General features: G+C 43.4%; 1 protein-coding gene across 1 annotated transcript in view; it reads right to left on the reverse strand.

Annotated features, from left to right (window-relative positions):
* Window positions 1-16,655, reverse strand: part of lmtkb (lemur tail kinase 1 b) — an 82,950-nt gene extending 66,295 nt beyond the window's left edge. Inside the window, exons 1-2 of the mRNA XM_014212685.3 lie at window positions 16,266-16,655; window positions 15,927-16,063 (exon numbers count right to left, since the gene is read on the reverse strand). Of these exons, the coding sequence (XP_014068160.2) occupies window positions 15,927-16,020 (94 nt within the window). The 5' untranslated portion in view covers window positions 16,021-16,063; window positions 16,266-16,655. The remainder of the gene's footprint in view (window positions 1-15,926; window positions 16,064-16,265) is intronic.
* Window positions 16,656-20,982: the final 4,327 nt, after the last annotated feature.

Consider the following 20,982-nt stretch of genomic DNA (forward strand, 5'->3'; position numbering starts at 1 on the left):
TGATGCGTGGTGCTGGTACTGGAGGTATCAGCCTGGGAACCCGCACCTCAGGGCTAGTGCGGGGAGCGGGAACAGGCCCAGTCGGACTGGGTTGATGCACTGGAAGCCTGATTGGTGGTGCTGGTACTGGAGGTATCAGCCTGGGAACACGCACCTCAGGGCTAGTGCGGGGAGCGTAGAGGCATACTGGCGGTCTCGAGCGAAGAACTGGCATCGCTCTTACTGGCTGGATGCCCACTTCCCCCTGGCAAATGCGGGGTGCTGGTATTGCGCGTACCGGCCTAAAAGTACTTGGCCTCGCCACAGTACCCATTACCCCGAAGCACGGGACCTGTCCATTCACTGGTTGCCCAGGAAAGGTACGGGGATTTGGCCTGGGGCTCACTCCTCGCCCAGCCAAACTACCCGTGTGCCCCCCCCAAAAAAAAATCCAATATACTGCAAAAAAAAAAAAAATCTTAGGAGCTAGAAGCATAGCTGCCATGTCTGTTGGCACTAATAGAGCAACAATCTGATCTTGTGATATTAGTAATATTCTGTACTGTTTTGCCCAGTGAGATACAGTTTATCAGGCTCTAATGGTCAGCTGCAAACAGAGATTACATCATAACAGACTGGAAGTCCATTCTACCTCTCTGTCTGTGAGACACTGGAGTGAGTCCGCTGTGAATCAAGGGTTGCATCCCAAATGGCACCCTATTCTCTAGTACGTAGTGCACTATTATTGACCAGAACCCTATAGGCCATGGTAAAAAAAATACTGCACTATGTAGGGAATAGGGTGCCATTTAGGATGCAGCCAATGTCTCGTTAATGGCTGGGCTGCATTTATGTATTGTGTTTCATCTGAGAAGTCCCAATTGTTTTATACAGAAGGAGGTTCAATGCACTGTGTGAAAGCAATTGTGAAGCAGACATTATGCAGGCATTAACCTGGCATTATAAAGGCATTATACAGACATTAAACTGACATCATACTGACATTATACTGGCATTATGCTGGCATTATACTGGCATTATGCTGACATCATACTGACATTATACTGACATTACACTGACATTATACTGACATTATGCTGACATCATACTGACATTATACTGACATTACACTGACATTATACTGACATTATACTGACATTACACTGACATTATACTGACATTATGCTGACATTATGCTGACATTATGCTGACATCATACTGACATTATGCTGGCATTATACTGACATTATGCTGGCATTATACAGACATTATGCTGACATTATACAGACATTATTGTCATATACGTCGTAAAAAGTGGACCAAGGCGCAGAGGGTATTGTGCTCATCTTCCTTTTTCATTTGGATAAACGTGAACACTTAACAAAAATAACAAACAACAACGAAACAGTTCTATAAGGCTTACCAGCTATTCAGAAAATAACTACCCACAAACACAGTGACAAAAACCCCCTACTTAAATATGGCCTCCAATTAGAAGCAACGAAGAACAGCTGCTTCCAATTGAAGGCCAAACCAAACCTGAACATAGAAATAGACTAAATAGACATTCAAACATAGAAATAGACAACATAGAACATTACCCAAAAACCCAAGACACATAAATCAAACACACCCCTGCCACGTCCTGACCATACTATAATAACAAAATGACCCCTTACTGGTCAGGACGTGACAATTATACTGACATTATGCTGACATTATGCTGACATTATGCTGACATTATGCTGACATTTTACTGACATTATGCTGACATTATGCTGACATTATGCTGACATTATGCTGACATTATGCTGACATTATACTGACATTATACTGACATTATGCTGACATTATGCTGACATTATACTGACATTATACTGACATTATGCTGACATTATGCTGACATTATGCTGACATTATACTGACATTATACAGACATTATGCTGACATTATGCTGACATTATGCCGACATTATACTGACATTATACTGTAGTAAGTCTTTCTTCATCTTCTACTGTCTCTGTTCTTTTGTTTATAGAGGAAATGGAGCATATCAGCAAGAAAATGTATTCTTAAACATTCTCCAATGAAATCTATTGAAACAGCAGTTTAAATGACTCTCCATTAACAGCTCCTTAGCTGTTTGTACTGCATGCTGCTGTCCATGGTGCTGAAATGCCAACACAGGTGGAATACAGCATTGAGCAGCCCTTCTTGTCAGCCCTGCCACACACACACACACACACACACACACACACATTTTACATATGGGTGGTCCCGGGAATCAAACCCACTATCCTGGCATTGCAAGATGAGCTACAGAGGATCATCAGTGTGACCAGCAGTGTTTGCTAGGGAAACTGAAAGACAAGCTCCAGGGGCTCAACAACAACACAACAGTTCAACACGGGTGAATTGTTGACATGCTCTGTAATGCTGTGAAAACACAGATAAGCGTCCTTCGGAAGGATCGGACCTAGGTTCCACATCCCTCTATCATCCATCATATTCTACAGGACAGGGAGGCACCAGTGTTGTAATAAACCATGCCTCAAGGGTACCAGTGGTATGAGGAGTCGGTCCTAAGCTACTGTACTACTGTGGTGCTCTAAACAGTACTGCCACCGTGACTGTTGTGCTAGTGCTATCAACAGTACTGCCACAGTGACTGTTGTGCTAGTGCTGTCAACAGTACTGCCACCGTGACTGTTGTGCTAGTGCTATCAACAGTACAGCCACCGTGACTGTTGTGCTAGTGCTATCAACAGTACTGCCACCGTGACTGTTGTGCTAGTGCTATCAACAGTACAGCCACCGTGACTGTTGTGCTAGTGCTATCAACAGTACTGCCACCGTGACTGTTGTGCTAGTGCTATCAACAGTACTGCCACCGTGACTGTTGTGCTAGTGCTATCAACAGTACTGCCACCGTGACTGTTGTGCTAGTGCTATCAACAGTACTGCCACCGTGACTGTTGTGCTAGCGCTATCAACAGTACTGCCACCGTGACTGTTGTGCTAGTGCTATCAACAGTACAGCCACCGTGACTGTTGTGCTAGTGCTATCAACAGTACTGCCACCGTGACTGTTGTGCTAGTGCTATCAACAGTACTGCCACCGTGACTGTTGTGCTAGTGGTATCAACAGTACTGCCACTGCTACTGTGAGGCTAAATCCTTTGAACAGACACAATCAATGAGGAGATGAGTGTGATAAAACAAACAGCCAGTTGAGGTAAACAAATCTAACTCCACTGTAGTAGTGGTTTTAGCAGAAACCTGAAAATGGCGTCCTACTAAACACGACCCAGCCTAGCAGAGTACTAGTTGTGCCTGTGGGAGCTAGCTTTAGCTATCTGTCACAGTGACTCCATTATAGGCTGTCACTGGGTGTGTCAACTGTCTAAGAGCTGCCTGGAGATGGCATGGGATCCCTCCTCCTCTTCCTCCTCCTTCTCCTCTTCCTCCTGCTCTTCCTCCTACTCGTCTGGTGCTCTCTACATTAGGGAGTGAAGTACCGGCACCAAATTGACTGCAGGATGGATTTTTTTTATCACTTTCTGACTCTACTCTGAATCCCATGACCTCAAGTCTCAGACCCAGCTTCAAATCTAAAATGTTCCTAGTTATTTGACTGTCACTTATTATTGGATAAGTTCAGGAAGTGCCTTCCTGTTTCATTCCGTTTTAAAACCTTTCCTCTAAACTGAACATGCCCCTGGTCTCTGGGCTGTGTTAATACCTCAGAGAGCCAAATGGCAAAATAACACACTGCCCTCTCTATCTCTCTGTTCGTCTCGACTGAAAAACAAGCGCACAATGTTTTCCCTAATCCCTCTCTAAAAGCCCCTTAAAAATAGCCTATTCCCATTGCAAATCTGCCTCTGTGAGATCCTAAACATTGATAATATTTCCCCATAATACAACAAATACCAGGCTGATTCGGGTTTTCAAGCAGTGACCAAGCAGTCCACCGTTTCAGACACATATAAAAGACAAAGCAAATGATCAAATCACTGGGTTTCTTTCTTCATGATGTATCAAGCTATTAGCCAGAATCAAAGGAAAGGTGCCTGTCTGCCTCTCTCCTTTCCTTCTCCATAGAGCTGTGTTTTTTTCTGTACACTTTGTGCTTGTTGAATTAGCCTCTGGCTACTGTTGAGGTAGTGTGTATCAGCTAACAATGTGAATCTAATGGAGTAACATTAACATTTAGGGGCTCCCGAGTGGCGCAGCGGTCTAAGGCACTGCATCTCAGTGCTAGAGGCGTCACTACAGACCCTGGTTCAATTCCACGCTGTATCACAAATGGCTGTGATTGGGAGTCCCAGGGCGGCGCATAATTGGCCCAACGTTGTTTGAGTTAGGGTTTGGCCGGGGTAGTCTGTCATTGTAAATAAGAATTTGTTCTTAACTGACTTGCCTAGTTTTTGCCTATTATGACTGAAATCTGTTTTCTTCACCTAGAACATGAATATGAAATGGAACGCTTTTCCTGCTATCAGAATTTATTACTCTCCAACTTACTATTCCACGCCTCTGTTATACTCGCACGCACGCACGCACACACAGAGCGCTCAGGACATTCGCAATATGTAGCATTACTGCAGCAACCTCACCTAAAACACTTTGGCTGTTGAACAGAAAGAGACTTTGGGCTTACAGAACACTAAGTTCTTCAGTTTTGGAATATGCATAAAAAAATAGAAAACCAAATGAGATACTCAACAAAGAATAGTTGAACAGCCCAAGGGAAGCATATAGAGTGAAATCTGTGATGGTCTCACTCAATAGAACATAGGGAAAAACACAACAAAAAAATGTTGCTGTATTATACTATGGCACACATCCAAATTTAGTTTTAGACCAATATCCATATAAACAACATAAACCCGCAGTACACTTACTGCAATATTATGAAAAGCTTGTCAATGCTATGCCATTACTGTAATACATACGATGTCCTTTCTCTTCCAGTCAAACAATTACGACATCAATATAGACAGTAGCTAGCACAGTTTGTTTACCAGAGTCCAATGTCACTGCTCCTCGCCTCCCCAACCCTGTCGAGAGACCCCTCTCCTCCCCCACCCGTCCGGTGACTCCTCTCCTCCTCTACTATCCTCCTCTCCTCCCCCACCCCTGTCCGGTGACTCCTCTCCTCCCCCACCCCTGTCCGGTGACTCCTCTCCTCCCCCACCCGTCCGGTGACTCCTCTCCTCCCCCACCCCTGTCCGGTGACTCCTCTCCTCCCCCACCCCTGTCCAGTGACTCCTCTCCTCCCCCACCCCTGTCCAGTGACTCCTCTCCTCCCCCACCACTGTCTAGTGACTCCTCTCCTCCCCCACCCCTGTCCGGTGACTCCTCTCCTCCCCCACCCCTGTCCGGTGACTCCTGTCCTCCCCCACCCCTGTCCAGTGATTCCTCTCCTCCTCTCCTCCCCCACCCCTGTCCGGTGACTCCTCTCCTCCCCCACCCCTGTCCGGTGACTCCTCTCCTCCCCCACCCCTGTCCAGTGACTCCTCTCCTCCCCCACCCCTGACCGGTGACTCCTCTCTTCTCCAGTCCTTCATAACAAACTGGGTTACAGTCAGTCAAAGCCCCAGCGCACATAACCAAAACAACACCACACCCTGCCAGGGCTGCTTCTCCTCCACCTATAGGCCTACTAAGATTTGTCTATTGTTGCGTTAATGGCAAGAGAACAGGCGCTCACCCTTTTATCCAATCCCAATCATTACCATCTCCACCATCCCATCCCCACCTCATCCCTAACCCCTTTCCACCATCCCATATCCACCTCATCCCTACCCCATTTCCACCATCCCAACCCCACCTCATCCCTACCCCCTTTCCACCATCCCAACCCCATCCCTCCCATCTCCATCCAACACATCTTACCTAGACCACCTCCTGTCTCTGTCCCTGTGGGGCCCCAGGTGCCTCAGCTGCTGCCTGCCCTGAGAGAGGTGTCCAGCGGGGGTAAGGACCAGCTTAAACACCCTGCTGTCTATCCTCCATGCTGGGTGGCTGCAGTGTTCTGTGCTACTGTGCTGCTGATAGCCGATCGGATGCTGAGAAATGTGAAATGGATAACCTGGAGGATAGCCTGGGACGCCTGCCAACACTGCCAGTAAAACCCCCATCAACCTCTGCTTCCTGCTGCTCGCTCATAGCATGATGTCATCACAACCCTCCCCAGCACCAAGCTAGGAAATGTTCTGACTCTCTCCCTCCATCTCTCTTTCCCTTTTATCCCTTCTTATATTTCTATTCTCCCCTCCTCTACTTCTCTTTCCCTCTTTCCCCCTCAATCTCTCTCCATCTCTCTCTTTCCCTGTCTCTCTACCTCAATCTGTCTCTTTCCCTCTCTTCCATCCCGCCGTCTAACTTTCCTTCCCTCTCTTTCCTCCTTCCCTCAATCTATCTATCCCTCCCTCAATCTATCTTGGGGCGGGAGGTAGGTAGCCTAGTGGTTAGAGTGTTGGACTAGTAGCCGAAAGGTTGCAAGATCAAAGCCCCGAGCTGACATGGTAAAAATCTGTCATTCTGTCCCTGAAAAAGGCAGTTAACCCACTGTTCCTAGGTTGTCATTGAAAATAAGAATTTGTTATTGTGTGTAAATAAAAGAATACATCTAGAAGATGTACCGCATGAAAGAGCTGGTGAGTTATCAATAGTACTCAAATGGACATTTGGTAAACCACGTCTAGGCTTTGGTGTGAGTCTGCTTTCTCTTATCTACATAAAACTCTTTAAAGGCCACAACATGATATCCGTCTTTCCTTCAGAGACATCTCCTGTTTGACAGGCTCTATAAAAGACTGACCCCCTTGTTATGCCATTTTCTACTATGTCAACAAGCTGGACATTGTGGAGTTTATCCCTTCCCTGTTGTACTTTGGTCCTGTCCTTCTGGCTCCTTACAGGGTCAATCGGCTTTTACGCAGCATACATGTTCATACGGAAGATCTACGCTGCCGTTAAAATCGACTGAGTCTGTTTTTGCTGCTGTTTTTTGCCATAAGATATTTTTTCCCATGACAAACAGTTACCTAAACATTGAACATATAGAAATGTGCTGTATTGAAATCAGGTAACACATGCCCAAGACCTGATCGATGGGCTGCCCCCAGGCGACAGCAATCAGTTGGCTTGGTTTGATACTGACCTGTAAATAGACTACTTACATTCATCCAACATGTTTATTTGATTTGCCTAGTTAAATAAAATAAATAAAAACCTTTTCCTCTATCCCCTGAATCTCTCTCCAGCCTTCTCTTTCCCTCTCTTCATCCCTGTCCACCCCTCCCTCGCTCTCTTTCTCTCAGATGACCTGATTCATTATTAGACAATAAAGATTTTGATCTTTACAACATTAGAAGCTTATGTTTCACATACACTACATCTCGCAGACTCAAAGAGGCAATCCTTTCTGCAGTATGGCATCACAGACACGTCCATATGGCAGCTCTGGTCTAAAGCAGTCCACTATATGGTGAATATGTTCCCATCATTAGGGCTCCCGAGTGGCGCAGCGATCGAAGGCACTGCATCTCAGTGCAAGATGCATCACTACAGTCCCTGGTTCGAATCCAGGCTGAATCATATCCGGCCGTGATTGGGAGTCCCATAGGGCGGCGCACAATTGGGCCAGCGTCGTCTGCATTTGACCGGGGTAGGCAGTCATTGTAAATAAGAATTTGTTCTTAACTGACTTGCCTAGTTAAATAAATCATGTAACTCCACAAGGTGACATTATCAGTTTATTTCCCCCCCTTTTTTTTCTTAACGTAAAATAAGGAAATTAATTGAAGTGGAAAAATAACTATGGAAGTAATTTTACCCACAAGACATTACTAGTGATGACAAAAGAATTGAAGAGGCAGAGAATGAAAAATGGCGGCGGAAGAAATGGCAGCAGTTTTACGGGCGCCTAACCAAATGTGCTATTATGTGGGTTTTTTTGCATTATTTGTAACTTATTTTGTACATAATGTTTCTGCCACCGTATCTTACAGCAAAAAAGAGCTTCTGGATATCAGGACAGCAATCCCTCAACTCGGAATAGACAAAGATTTTTTCTTCAACAAGCAGGATGCACAGGATATACTTCAGACACCAGACAAGGCCAACATCCCCGTCATTGGCACGAGAAAGAGACGCAGGTACAGAGGACACAGAGCGGGGCGCCTCGTAAGGATCCGCCGATGGCGAGTGGGAAATATACCTTTAACGTCAGTATTACTTGCCAACGTACAATCATTGGACAATAAATTAGACGAGGTGCGATTACGAATATCCTACCAATGGGACATCACAAACTGTAACATATATTATTTCACGGAATCGTGGCTGAATGATGACATGGATATTCAGCTACCGGGATATACGCTGCACCGGCTAGATAGAACAGCACACACCGTAAGACAAGGGGGGAGGTCTGTGCATATTTGTAAACAGCTGGTGCACAAAATCTACGGAAGTCTCTAGACTTTGCTCGCCTGAAGTAGAGTATCTTATGATAAGCTGTAGACCACACTATTTGCCAAGAGAGTTTTCATCTATACTTTTCGTGGCTGTTTATTTACCACCACAGACGGATGCTGGCACTAAGACCGCACTCAGTCAGCTGTACAAGGAAATAAGCAAACAGGAAACCGCTCACCCAGAGGCGGCGCTCCTAGTAGCCAGGGACTTTAATGCAGGGAACCTTAAATCAGTTTAACCTAATTTCTATTAACATGTTAAATGCACAACCAGAGGGGGGAAAAAAATCGAGATCACCTGTATTCCACACACAGAGACGTGTACAAAGCTCTCCCTCCATTTGGTAAATCTGACCACAATTCTATCCTCCTGATTCCTGTTTACAAGCAAAAATAAAAAACAGGAAGCACCAGTGACTCGGTCTATAAAAAAGTGGTCAGACGAAGCAGATGCTAAACTACAGGACTGTTTTGCTAGCACAGACCGGAACATGTTCCGGGATTCTTCGGATGGCATTGAGGAGTACACCACATCAGTCACTGGCTTCATCAATAAGTGCATCGAGGACATCATCCCCACAGTGACTGTATGTACATACCCCAACCAGAAGCCATGGATTACAGGCAACATTTGCACTGAGCTAAAGGGTAGAGCTACCGTTTAAGGTGCGGGACTCTAACCCTGAAGCTTGTAAGAAATCCTGCTATGCCCTCCGACAAACCATCAAACAGGCAAAGCGCCAATACAGGGCTAAGATTGAATCGTACTACACCGGCTCCGACGCTCGTCTTATATGGCAGGGCTTGCAAACTATTATAGACTAAAAAGGGAAGCACAGCCACGAGCTGCGCAGTGACACGAGCCTACCAGACAAGCTATATCACTTCTATGCTCGCTTTGAGGCAAGCAAAACTGAGGCATGCATGAAAGAATCAGCTGTTCCGGAAAACTGTGTGATCACGCTCTCCGTAGCCGACGTGAGTAACACCTTTACAGGTCAACATTCACAAGGTCAACATTCACAAGGCCGTGGGGTCAGACGGATTACCAGGACGTGTGCTCCGGGCATGTGCTGACCAGACACGTAGCGCTCACGTCCGTAGCCATGAAGTGCTTTGAAAGGCTGCTCATGGCTCACATTAACACGTTATCACAGAAACACTAGACCCACTCTAATTTGCATACAGCCCAAACAGATCCACAGATGATGCAATCTCTATTGCACTCCACACTGCCCGTTCCCACCTGCACAAAAGGAACACCGATGTGAGAATGCTATTCATTGACTACAGCTCAGCGTTCAACACCATAGTGCCCACAATGCTCATCACTAAGCTAAGGATCCTGGGACTAAACACCTCCCTCTGCACCTGGATCCTGGACTTCCTGACGACACATCCGCCACGCTGATCCTCAACACTGGAGCCCCTCAGGGCTGCGTGCTCAGTCCACTCCTGTACTCCCTGTTCACCCACAACTGCATGGCCAGGCACGACTCCAACACCATCATTAATTTTGCAGACAACAGTGGTAGGCCTGATCACCGACAACGACGAGACAGCCTATAGGGAGGAGGTCAGAGACCTGGCCGGGTGGTGCCAGAATAACAACCTATCCCTCAACGTAATCAAGACAAAGGAGAAGATTGTGGACTACAAGAAAAGGAGGACCGAGCACGCCCCCATTCTCATCAACGGGGTTATTATGGAGCAGGTTCACGTTCCTTGGTGTCCACATCACTAGAATGGTCCAACAAACTATAATGGTCCAAACACACCAAGACAGTCGTGAAGAGTGCACGACAAAGCCTATTCCCCCTCAGGAAACTAAAAAGATTTGGCATGGGTCCTCAGATCCTCAAAAGTCTCTACAGCTGCAACATCAAGAGCATCCTGACTGGTTGCAACACTGCCTGGTACGGCAACTGCTCAGCCTCCGACCGCAAGGCACTACAGAGGGTAGTGCGTACGGCCCAGTACATCACTGGGGCTAAGATGCCTGCCATCTAGGACCTCTACACCAGGCGGTGTCAGAGGAAGGCCCTAAAAATATTCAAAGACCCCAGCCACCCCAGTCATAGACTGTTCTCTCTACTACCGCATGGCAAGCGGTACCGGTGCGCCAAGTCTAGGACCAAAAGGCTTCTCAACAGCTATTACCCCCAAGCCATAAGACTCCTGAACAGGTAATCAAAGACTATTTGCATTATCCCGCCCCGCCCAACCCCTCTTTACGCTGCTGCTACTCTCTGTTTATCATATATGCATAGTCACTTTAACTAATAAAGTCAATCACCACCTTCCGGAGACACCTGAAACCCCACCTCTTTAAGGAATACCTAGGATAGGATAAAGTAATCCTTCTAACCCCCCTTAAAAGATTTAGATGCACTATTGTAAAGTGGTTGTTCCACTGGATATCATAAGGTGAATGCACCAATTTGTAAGTCGCTCTGGATAAGAGCGTCTGCTAAATGACTTAAATGTAATGTAAATGTAACTATACATTCATGTACATACTACCTCAATTGGCCAGACTAACCGGTGCCCCCGCACATTGGCTACATGGACTATCTGCATTGTGTCCCAGCCACCCACCACCCGCCAACCCCTCTTTTACGCTACTGCTAATCTCTGTTTATCATATATGCAGTCACTTTAACCATACCTACATGTACATACTACCTCAATTAGCCCGACTATCCGGTGCCTGTATATAGCCTCGCTACTGTTATTGCCTCGCTACTGTATACAGCCTCGCTACTGTTATTTTTCACTGTCTTTTTACTGTTGTTTTTTATTTCTTTACTTATCTATTGTTCACCTAATACCTATTTTTTACTTAAAAATGGCACCGTTGGTAAGGGCCTGTAAGTAAGCATTTCACTGTAAGGTCTACACCTGCTGCATTTGGCGCACGTGACAAAAAAACTTTGATTTGATTTGGAGGGCTAGAGAATGGAGCACATCAATCTTTCATTAGCCCTCTGCCAGTACCAGACGAGGGAGGAAGGGAAGGGGCTGAACGAGCCTGGGGATTTACACAATTCAATAAACACACTAAGATAGTGAAATAGAGAGTTCCGCAATTCATAACTGCATATGGAGGAGGAGAGAATGAAATAATGTACTGTCCAAAACAACTGAAACTTATTTTCACTTATTGTCATTTATTTTCAGATCTCCAGAGAAAGATGGCCAATATAGGCTACTGTACTTTGTGAGCTATTGAAATTAAATCCCTCAGGAAAACCACAGAACTGTATACTGCACATCAGACAGGCAACAAGACAAATAATGGCAGAACAGGCTAACTAGCACCTCCTGCTAACATTATTGTCCACAGCTGAACATCCATGGACCAAATTAATTCACATGTCATCAACAAAGCCACAGCCACTTGGAATTGTGAGCTCCAAGAGGAAGCAAGGTTTCTTGAGAAGGCTCAACAAATCTGATCTAACAAAGTGAATATTTGTCAAATCCGTCATGATTTATGTGTTGCAACAGGCCCACAATGTGTTTACTTCAGTCTGCATACAGAAATTGGTTGTGGTAGTCAAAGTTATTTTTAACTGTAATGCAGTTGATTGGTGACAATGACATGAACATGTGTTGGGGTTGACATCCATACTAGAATAATACTCAGAGTTCTACCCCAACATAGTGTGAAATACACATATAACCAATAGCCTAAATGTAGGCTAATTATGCTGGGGGGCAATGAGGAAATGTGTGATCTTTCCCCAGCAGCCCTTTCCCACACGTGTTTCCATGGCAACCCCATTGTTTTGGTCGAGTTTGATCGATCCATACTCCGAGTTGAAAAAATCTAACCAAGACCAATCATTCCTTTAATTTACAATGTTAAATAACACTAATAGGTGAGAATAATATTTTTAAGAATAAATGTTTTAACTTTTCCCTTATAAAAAAAATTGTTGTGGAAATCTGTTGCAGCTCAAGTCGACTACAAAATCCACAATGCAATGCTCTCTCTATGGGCTGGCTGGCTGACTAGCTAGCTAGGTAGGTAGCAAGCAAACAAAGCTACACACAATAATACCAAAGACAATATCAGCATGTAAAGTAGCTACAGTTGAAGTAGGAAGGTTACATACACTTAGGTTGGAGTCATTAAAACTAATTTTTCAACCACTCCACAAATTTCTTGTTAACAAACTATAATTTTGGCAAGTCTGTTAGGACATCTACTTTGTGCATGACACAAGTCATTTTTCCAATAATTGTTAACAGACTGATTATTTCACTTATAATTCACTCTATCACAATTCCAGTGGGTTAGACGTTTACTGTGCCTTTAAACAGCTTGGAAAATTCCAGAAAATGATATAATGGCTTTAGAAGCTTCTGATAGGCTAATTGACATCATTTGAGTCAATTGGAGGGGTATCTGTGTATGTAGTTCAAGGCCTACCTTCAAACTCAGTGCCTCTTTGCTTGACATCATGGGAAAATCAAAATAACTCAGCCAAGACCTCACTAAAACAAATTGTAAACCTCCACAAGTCTGCTTCATCCTTGGGAGCAATTTCCAAACGCCTGAAGGTACCACGTCCATCTGTACAAACAATAGTACGCAAGTATAAACACCATGGGACCACGCACCCATCATACCGCTTAGGAAGGAGACACGTTCTGTCTCCTAGAGATGAACGTACTTTGGAGTGAAAAGTGCAAATCAATCCCAGAACAACAGCAAAAGACCTTGTGAAGATGCTGGAGGAAACAGGTACAAAAGTATCTATATCAACAGTAAAAAGAGTCTTATATCGACATAACCTGTAAGGCCGCTCAGCAAGGAAGAAGCCACTGCTCCAAAACCGCCATAAAAAAAAGCCAGAGTACCGTTTGCAACTGCACATGCGGACAAAGATCGTACTTTTTGGAGAAATGTCCTCTGGTCTGATGAAACAAAAATAGAACTGACCAAAATAACCATTGTTATGTTTGGAGGAAAAAATGTAAATGTAAAATGGGATGCTTGCAAGCCAAAGAACACCATGCCAACCGTGAAGCACGGGGGTGGCAGCATCATGTTGTGGGGGTGCTTTGCTGCAGGAGGGACTGGTGCACTTCACAAAATAGATGGCATCATGAGGCAGGAAAATTATGTGGAAATATTGAAGCAACATCTCAAGACATCAGTCAGGAAGTTAAAGCTTGGTCGCAAATGGGTCTTCCAAATGGACAATGACCCCAAGCATACTTCCAAAGTTGTGGCAAAATGGCTTAAGGACAACAAAGTCAAGGTATTGGAGTGGCCATCACAAAGCCCTGACCTCAATCCTATAGAAAATTCGTGGGCAGAACTGACAAAGCGTGTGCGAGCAAGGAGGCCTACAAACCTGACTCAGTTACACCAGCTCTGTCAGGAGGAATGGGCCAAAATTCACCCAACTTATTGTATTCATTTTCTGGAAGGCTCCCCGAAACGTTTGACCCAAGTTAAACAATGCTACTAAATACTAATTGAGTGTATGTAAACTTCTGACCCACTGGGAATGTGATGAAAGAAAAAAAAAGCTGAAATAAATCATTCTCTACTATTATTCTGACATTTCACATTCTTAAAATAATGTAGTGATCCTAACTGACCTAAGACAGGGAATTTTTACTAGGATTAAATGTCAGGAATTGTGAAAAACTGAGTTTAAATGTATTTGGCTAAAGTGTATGTAAACTTCTGACTAAAATCGCCCAAACAAACTGCACTATCAATTTAGGAGTCTACAATCTCACCCTGTTCAACCTGCAGATCAATGTGCCTCACAGAGTGGAGTCTGACATTCACAACTGCAGATATACTTTTGAGGAGATGGGAAACATTGCCCATGCTATATCAATGGGCTGGGCGGTGCATTCTGGGCGATTCTTGGACAAGAAGCTCTCCTTCAGTGAATGGGGGTCTATTGGGCACTAGCTCGAAAACCCAACATTAGCACAAATTTGGTCAACAAGAAATACAACATTACAAATATTTTCAGAGATGTGAGATAATTAACTTGCCATCTGTAATATCGTATAGCTTTTGAATCGTGACATTATGTACTTTCGAGGAAAATAGGCACGTTTTGACACATACACTGACTTTGAGAAGGGATTGCATGATGATTTGCTTAGCAACCATGTGATGCGGCATGACCGCGTGAATACGATTGGTCGACAGTCTGCTGGGTGGGGCGTTAGACGTTCCTTCATTCATTGGATTCCTATCTCCTTTCTATAATATCTCTGGCAACGGCACCATACAATGCACCCTGGAATAAAGAGGCTGACAAATAGGAAAAATGTGCTTGAACCTCCGTTAAATTGCACATTTCTCGAGGTAGGAATATCGCAAAAATATGATCAACGGCTCAATCGAGAGAAGACATCCTCCCGAGTTATGACATTGGCCAGTATTGAAATCTGACATGTATAAAAGACTTTTTCGAGATCTTAAATTCGTATTCCTATTAACTTCCAGTGTAGTGACAGAGACTTTATCACAGTGCTACGTAATACCAGCCAGATGGCTGTCTGCTTGAACGCCAATAACTCAGATACACATGAAAACATGAAATGACCCAGGGAATTGATAGAACATTACTCAGATATGAACAAAAACAATATAACATTCCAAATTGGTGAACCTTCCCTTTAAATCCGAGTATGCATTCCATTGACCCCTTTACCGTATCTAGTTATGGGAAGAAACGCACTGGAGCCATACCAACAATGGCACTTCCTTCCTTGAGAAAATAAACCTGTCGACAGTCCTACTGGTACCAAGCATTCACCTGTCTCTCGTGACAGCTTCAAGATTCAAGATGATTTGGTTCTGGGTGGTGAGACTTTCTTGAACTAAAACACACTTACAGGTGAATCAGTATAAGAGTGCAATCTACGGTGTTGTCCTTCATTCATTCTTTTAAACTCCTGATTTTCCTCTTTCTGATCTGACTGGATCTACAGACAGTACATCCTCCAATATGCCTCTTCCAGAAAATCCCTCTGTAGGCTACCTTACCTTCCACCTTCATCTCCTACCTCTAATGCTTTAACCTAGCAGGGTAGTCTAAGAGTTGAACGGGATAAATCACTGGCTTTTAGGAGTGCCCAGGCCAGCCAGTACTTTGCAGAAGGTTAAAAGATGAATACTATGAGATATTAGGCTACTGTCACAGTTGAATGGCCAATCCTACTATGTAGGTTCACCCACAGGTGCAAGGGAAGGTTCTCTCTCACACACACATGCACACAAATGACTGTCAGTCTGAACAGCTCCAATGTATCTAGCCTACTAATGCATGCATTTGTGGACCTGACAGTGGTAAATGTAATAAACATGATGACACGATTATCTTTCTGAGCTAGACAAACATTACTTACAAAGACACTTGGTATTCTAATTCCATCAAGCAATGGAATGTCGGCATTTCAGTTAGAACTCACCTAAATTGAAATGGGAACTGAGGGCAAACCCGGGGACGAAGAATGATGAAGACATGATGACCATCAGCAGAATCGCCAACATCTTCCTCGCCATGGGGGAGTTACTGGTGTTGCAGAGACACTATTGCAGGTAGCTTCTAATCAAAGAAATGGTAGAGAGAAAAGCTGCATTTTTTTGCCCAATCAAACCCGTTCTTTGCGTTTCAAAGCGCTCCTCCATATTTTGCCAGGCATAAAATAACAATCGGATTTAGAAGCAGATGTTGACAGAATGCCCCCCCCCCCCCCCTTTAGAAGCAGATGTTGACATAATGAATCAGCCTCTCCAGTGCAATTTACCGTTTTCCTATTGCCGTCCAATTGTGGAAAATGTGCAGAGATTGTCGCTGCAAAGTGCCACCGCCACAGTGAGTGCGGTTACCGGATACCGCACAGTATTTCAATTGATGCTATTCCCTGTGGTCTCTGCTGCTGCAGCAAACCGCGGACAGATCTAGTTTATCATCCCATTTATAGATTAACTCGTCCGAATGCGATGTCCTTTGATGATGATATCAACAACAATGGCTCGACTAGGAATCAATCACGCATTCTCCTTTAAGTAATACCAGCTTCTCATAGCTGTTGCACTAATAGCGCGAGCACAGAGCGGGAGATGTCGGTGTGCTGACAGCGAGAGCGCCATCTTGCTTGCTAATGTTGCGTTCCCAAGTATAATTTCTGACTGAGCTGGTGTTTCGCTCTGCTCCAGAGACTGCAGGGGAGAGGGGGTGATGCTCTATTGCTGGGCCACTATAGCCTATTTGCGGGTGAGCAATTGAGCAAGATCAGTTTATCACGATGAAACAGCGTTATGCTTTAATATCTCACTAATCAAAATTAGTTAGGGTTTTGAGTAGCCTGCCCTGGCAATAACTGTCACAATTCACATTGTTGATCTCAAATCATCAGTGGCGATTCTAGCATGTTCATCTTAGTGGGTAAAAAAAAAAAATGTTTTAGATTCATGCCAGCAAAGCCACAACACAACACTAAACAATACATGAATTGCACTATAACAGTGCCAAATGGTGCCCAAACTGTTAGGGCCTAGATAAAGCTGTCCCAAAAGAAGAGCTTTCTTTTAAGCACTGCTAAACCTAGCTATCAGGAGAGCCCTGTCTGGCAGCGAAACAGGTCATTCAGCCTCTTTTACTGCCTTTTGAAAAAACATAGTTGAAATGGCTGACTTGCTTAAACAAATGAGGTATCTACTGACAATTGAGATGTACAAATTATGGCATCAGGGGACGACGAGCCGATAAGAGGCAATCCGTAATTTCAATTAAGACATGAATGACCCAGCTAGGACAGACATAGTCAATATAACTATTTGTTCAGCACTTTTGAAATATACAGCAACAGAATTCCGAACATGGGCCGTCCTTGTTTAAGCAAGTCAGCCATTTCAACTATGTTTTTTTAAAAGGCAGTAAAAGAGGCTGAGTGACCTGTTTCGCTGCCAGACAGGGCCCTGTATACCAAGTCAAAACCATAGGATAAATAAAGGGGGCATTTAAGCAAACAATGAAAGCTCTTACAATATTCAGTGATTACATTTCTCTGAAACAGGCTATAGGCTACATGTGTACCACCAAGTCGGAACAGTAGGCAAATTATGAGGGTGAAAGGGACCAAATTATTAGGGTGAGGCACATGGGCTGCTATACACTTACATAGTCTACTCTTAGTCACTTAGTCTACCCTTGGATTTGGCTGTGACGTAGTGTCCCCATGAGTGACAGAACACTGAGCGAATCATGGCACAACTAGAGAGCATTACTCAATCACGGCGCAACTAGAGATCATTACCAACCCCTACGCTCCATATTTTCCGCTGGCTGCCCCACCACCACAGAAAGCACTGAGCTAGGCTGAAACACCTGCATTTTGGAGCTGCCTTACTCAAGAAAGCATAAAATAGACCATTTTTTTTTTTTACATTGTTTGCAAACTGATATGTGACACATTAAATAACATGCAAAACAAGTATGAAAAAATACTAGTATTTTATTAAATTGTTTTTGCTAAACAGCTCTGCCTCAAAATGTCCTGAATGATGGGTCGCCACTGCAAATCATGATGCGGTTTAATTCATTTTCCTTAGCCTACATGTTATAACTTCTAACTTTACATTTAAATAAATTACAATAATAGGCTACTAAGTTGCACATCCTTGATGTTTCACATAATATTATTTTATTCTATAGATCCTAGTGTGCAATAGCAAATATTTCCCTGCATGTGTGGGTGCATGTTTCCTGTGCATGGGCCAGAAGGATGCAAAGTTGAAAAGTATTTTTGGTTAAAAATAAGTATTTCTGGTGGAAAATACATATTTTCAACATTGGCCTAAAGGTGTAGTGAGGAATTGATATGTCCCTCTCACATTTCATTCACTCAAAGCAGAAGCTATGGATCAACAGCACAATACAGCAGCACCCATGAACACACAGACAGAGATTGTGATGTAACAGCATAGAAAAGGCACAAGCTGTGGTTCTCTCTCTATGAGAGAGAGAGAGAGAGAGAGAGAGAGAAAGAGATTCCAGCTAGAGGTTTGCAGTCAGTCAGACGCAGTCAGCTCCCCCCTGGTCTTCTCACATGTCACAGTCCGTATGTTAAACCCAGAGAGAGGGATAAAAATGTCACAGGCTGTCAAAGAACATCTGTTTCCCATTCCATGGATGTAATTCCCTCTTTGTCACATTCTTTCCACCATATGTGAACATACAGTGCCTAGTGAAAGTCTACACACCCCTTGCACATTCTTCAGAGGTGTGAATTTAAAAAATGATTCAATCGTTTTTTTTTTATAGCGATGTACGAAGCTTATTCAAAATGATTCAAAGCTGTAATGGCTGCCAAAGTTGCTTCCATCAAGTATTGACTCTGGGGTGTGAAGACATACGCAATCAATACATCTTAATTTTTCATATTAATAAGGAATATTTTCTAAATGTTTTTGAGTTAATATCGAAAACCCTATACCCACAAATGTTTCACATTAGTGTTTCACATTAGTGTTTTTTTCATCAGAAATGATTGCTTATGGGCACTTTCATGTGTGTGTAAAATATTACTGTTCTCAGATGTTTCATGCATAGATTTCTGATGTGTATGAAAATATTTTTTTTGCAAAAAAAAAAAAAAAATCCATTGTTTAGCTTGAATGGAATGTTAATATCATGTATATTTGACTGTGATATGTGGTTGTCTCAACTAGCTATTTTACAATGAATACACTTACTGGAAGTTGCTCTTACTGGAAACCCATGCAAAAAACAGATATCGCTAGTTTAAACTGACATTTTGATGGGGAGTTTTTATTATGTTACTTAGATTGATGCACAGGTGCTTCATTATATGTGTTGTTTTCACCATCGAGGACCACTTTGAAAACAAGTGTTTTAATTAATACTTTCAAGTGATATACTCTGGGTCCACATTGTACATTTTTGTTGTATGTGTCTGTAACCCAACATAAATTCAATTCAATAGACTCTTAGGGATTTTAAACAATAAAAGCTAATTTACCAACATTTCTGAAAATTGATATATAGTGTTTTGGAATGAAACTAAAAATGTTCTTACACTTTGAAAATGTGGTGTAGATTGTGTAGATTGGCAGGGCAAACATCAAATGTATTCCTTTTTGCCCCCCCATATGCCGTCTACAAGGTCACTTAATAATACATCATACATAGCTACTATAATCTGCTTGCCTCTTATGGGGATGGATTAGTTATTCTAGCTGACTCTCATTCCCTTGTATTTGCCATGACGGGAAAAAATTGACCTAGAAATAATGACAATGAAAATAAATGTTACTGTTTTGAATCTGTTGCTACATGACAGGGCTACAGAATGTATAATCCTTGCTCAGGTCCTCCAGCTAACTCATTTTCTGTCAGAGTGAATATTGGGTGTAGCCTATACTGTACAACACAGTAGGAGAGGATAAGATGTATTCCTTGTCATATCTGTCCTTGGTTCCATCCCAGCCCCATTTACTTCCTAATGGTGTAGATTATATTAGATAGAACATGGATGAAAAAAATGGAATCAGTCAGTGTCTCCTCATATACTGTAGGGCTGTGGTCAAAACTAGTGCACTATGTAGGTAATCTGGTGCCATTTAGTATGCAAACAAAGCCTTATATTCATAATACAAGGCTCTGGAACCAGCTATCTAGGATATTCTATTTCTGTTCTTATTCTCTTTGCTCTCTGTTTTTCTCTGTCAATATACACTGGTTGTACAAACCATTAGGGACAGCTTCCTAATATTGAGTGGCACCCCTTTTGCACTCAGAACAGCCTCAATTCGTTGAGGCATGGACTCTACAAGGTGTTGAAAGTGTTCCACAGGGATGCTGGCCCATGTTCACTCCAATGTTTCCCACAGTTGTGTCAAGTTGTCTGGATGTCGTTGGGACCCTTCTGGATACACATGGGAACCTGTTGAGCGTTAAAAACCCAGCAGTGTTGTAGTTCATGACACAAACCAGTGCGCATGGCACCTACTACCATACCCCGTTCAAAGGCACTTAAATCTTTCGTCTTGCTCATTCACCCACTGAATGGCACACATACACAACCATGTCTGAATTGTATCAAGGCTTAAAAATCCTTCTTTAACCTGTCTCCTCACCTTCATCTACACTGATTGAAGTGGATTTACTAGTGTCATCAATAAGGGATCATAGCTTTCACCTGGATTCACCTGGTCAGCCTGTCATGGAAAGAGCAGGTGTTCCTAATGTTTTGTACACTCAGTGTATATCTTCCTCTGAGGCTGTTGCTGTTTTCTCTGTATAGTTACTTCATATTCTGATCTCTGACTGAATGATACACTGTGTTGCTTGTGTCTTGTTGCCCTGGTAACAGCATGGATGGATAAAGGGGGATGGAGCAATGATTTTTAAGGTGAATAGAAGTGGTTGTCTCACAACACACATCTCACCCCCACTCTGATCATGTTCATATTTTGTTCATAGGCTATACTGTTTGTATC

Source organism: Salmo salar, chromosome 01 (genome assembly GCF_965601325.2).
Source record: "Salmo salar chromosome 01, fSalSal1, whole genome shotgun sequence".
In the NCBI taxonomy this organism is placed as follows: Eukaryota; Metazoa; Chordata; class Actinopteri; order Salmoniformes; family Salmonidae; genus Salmo; species Salmo salar.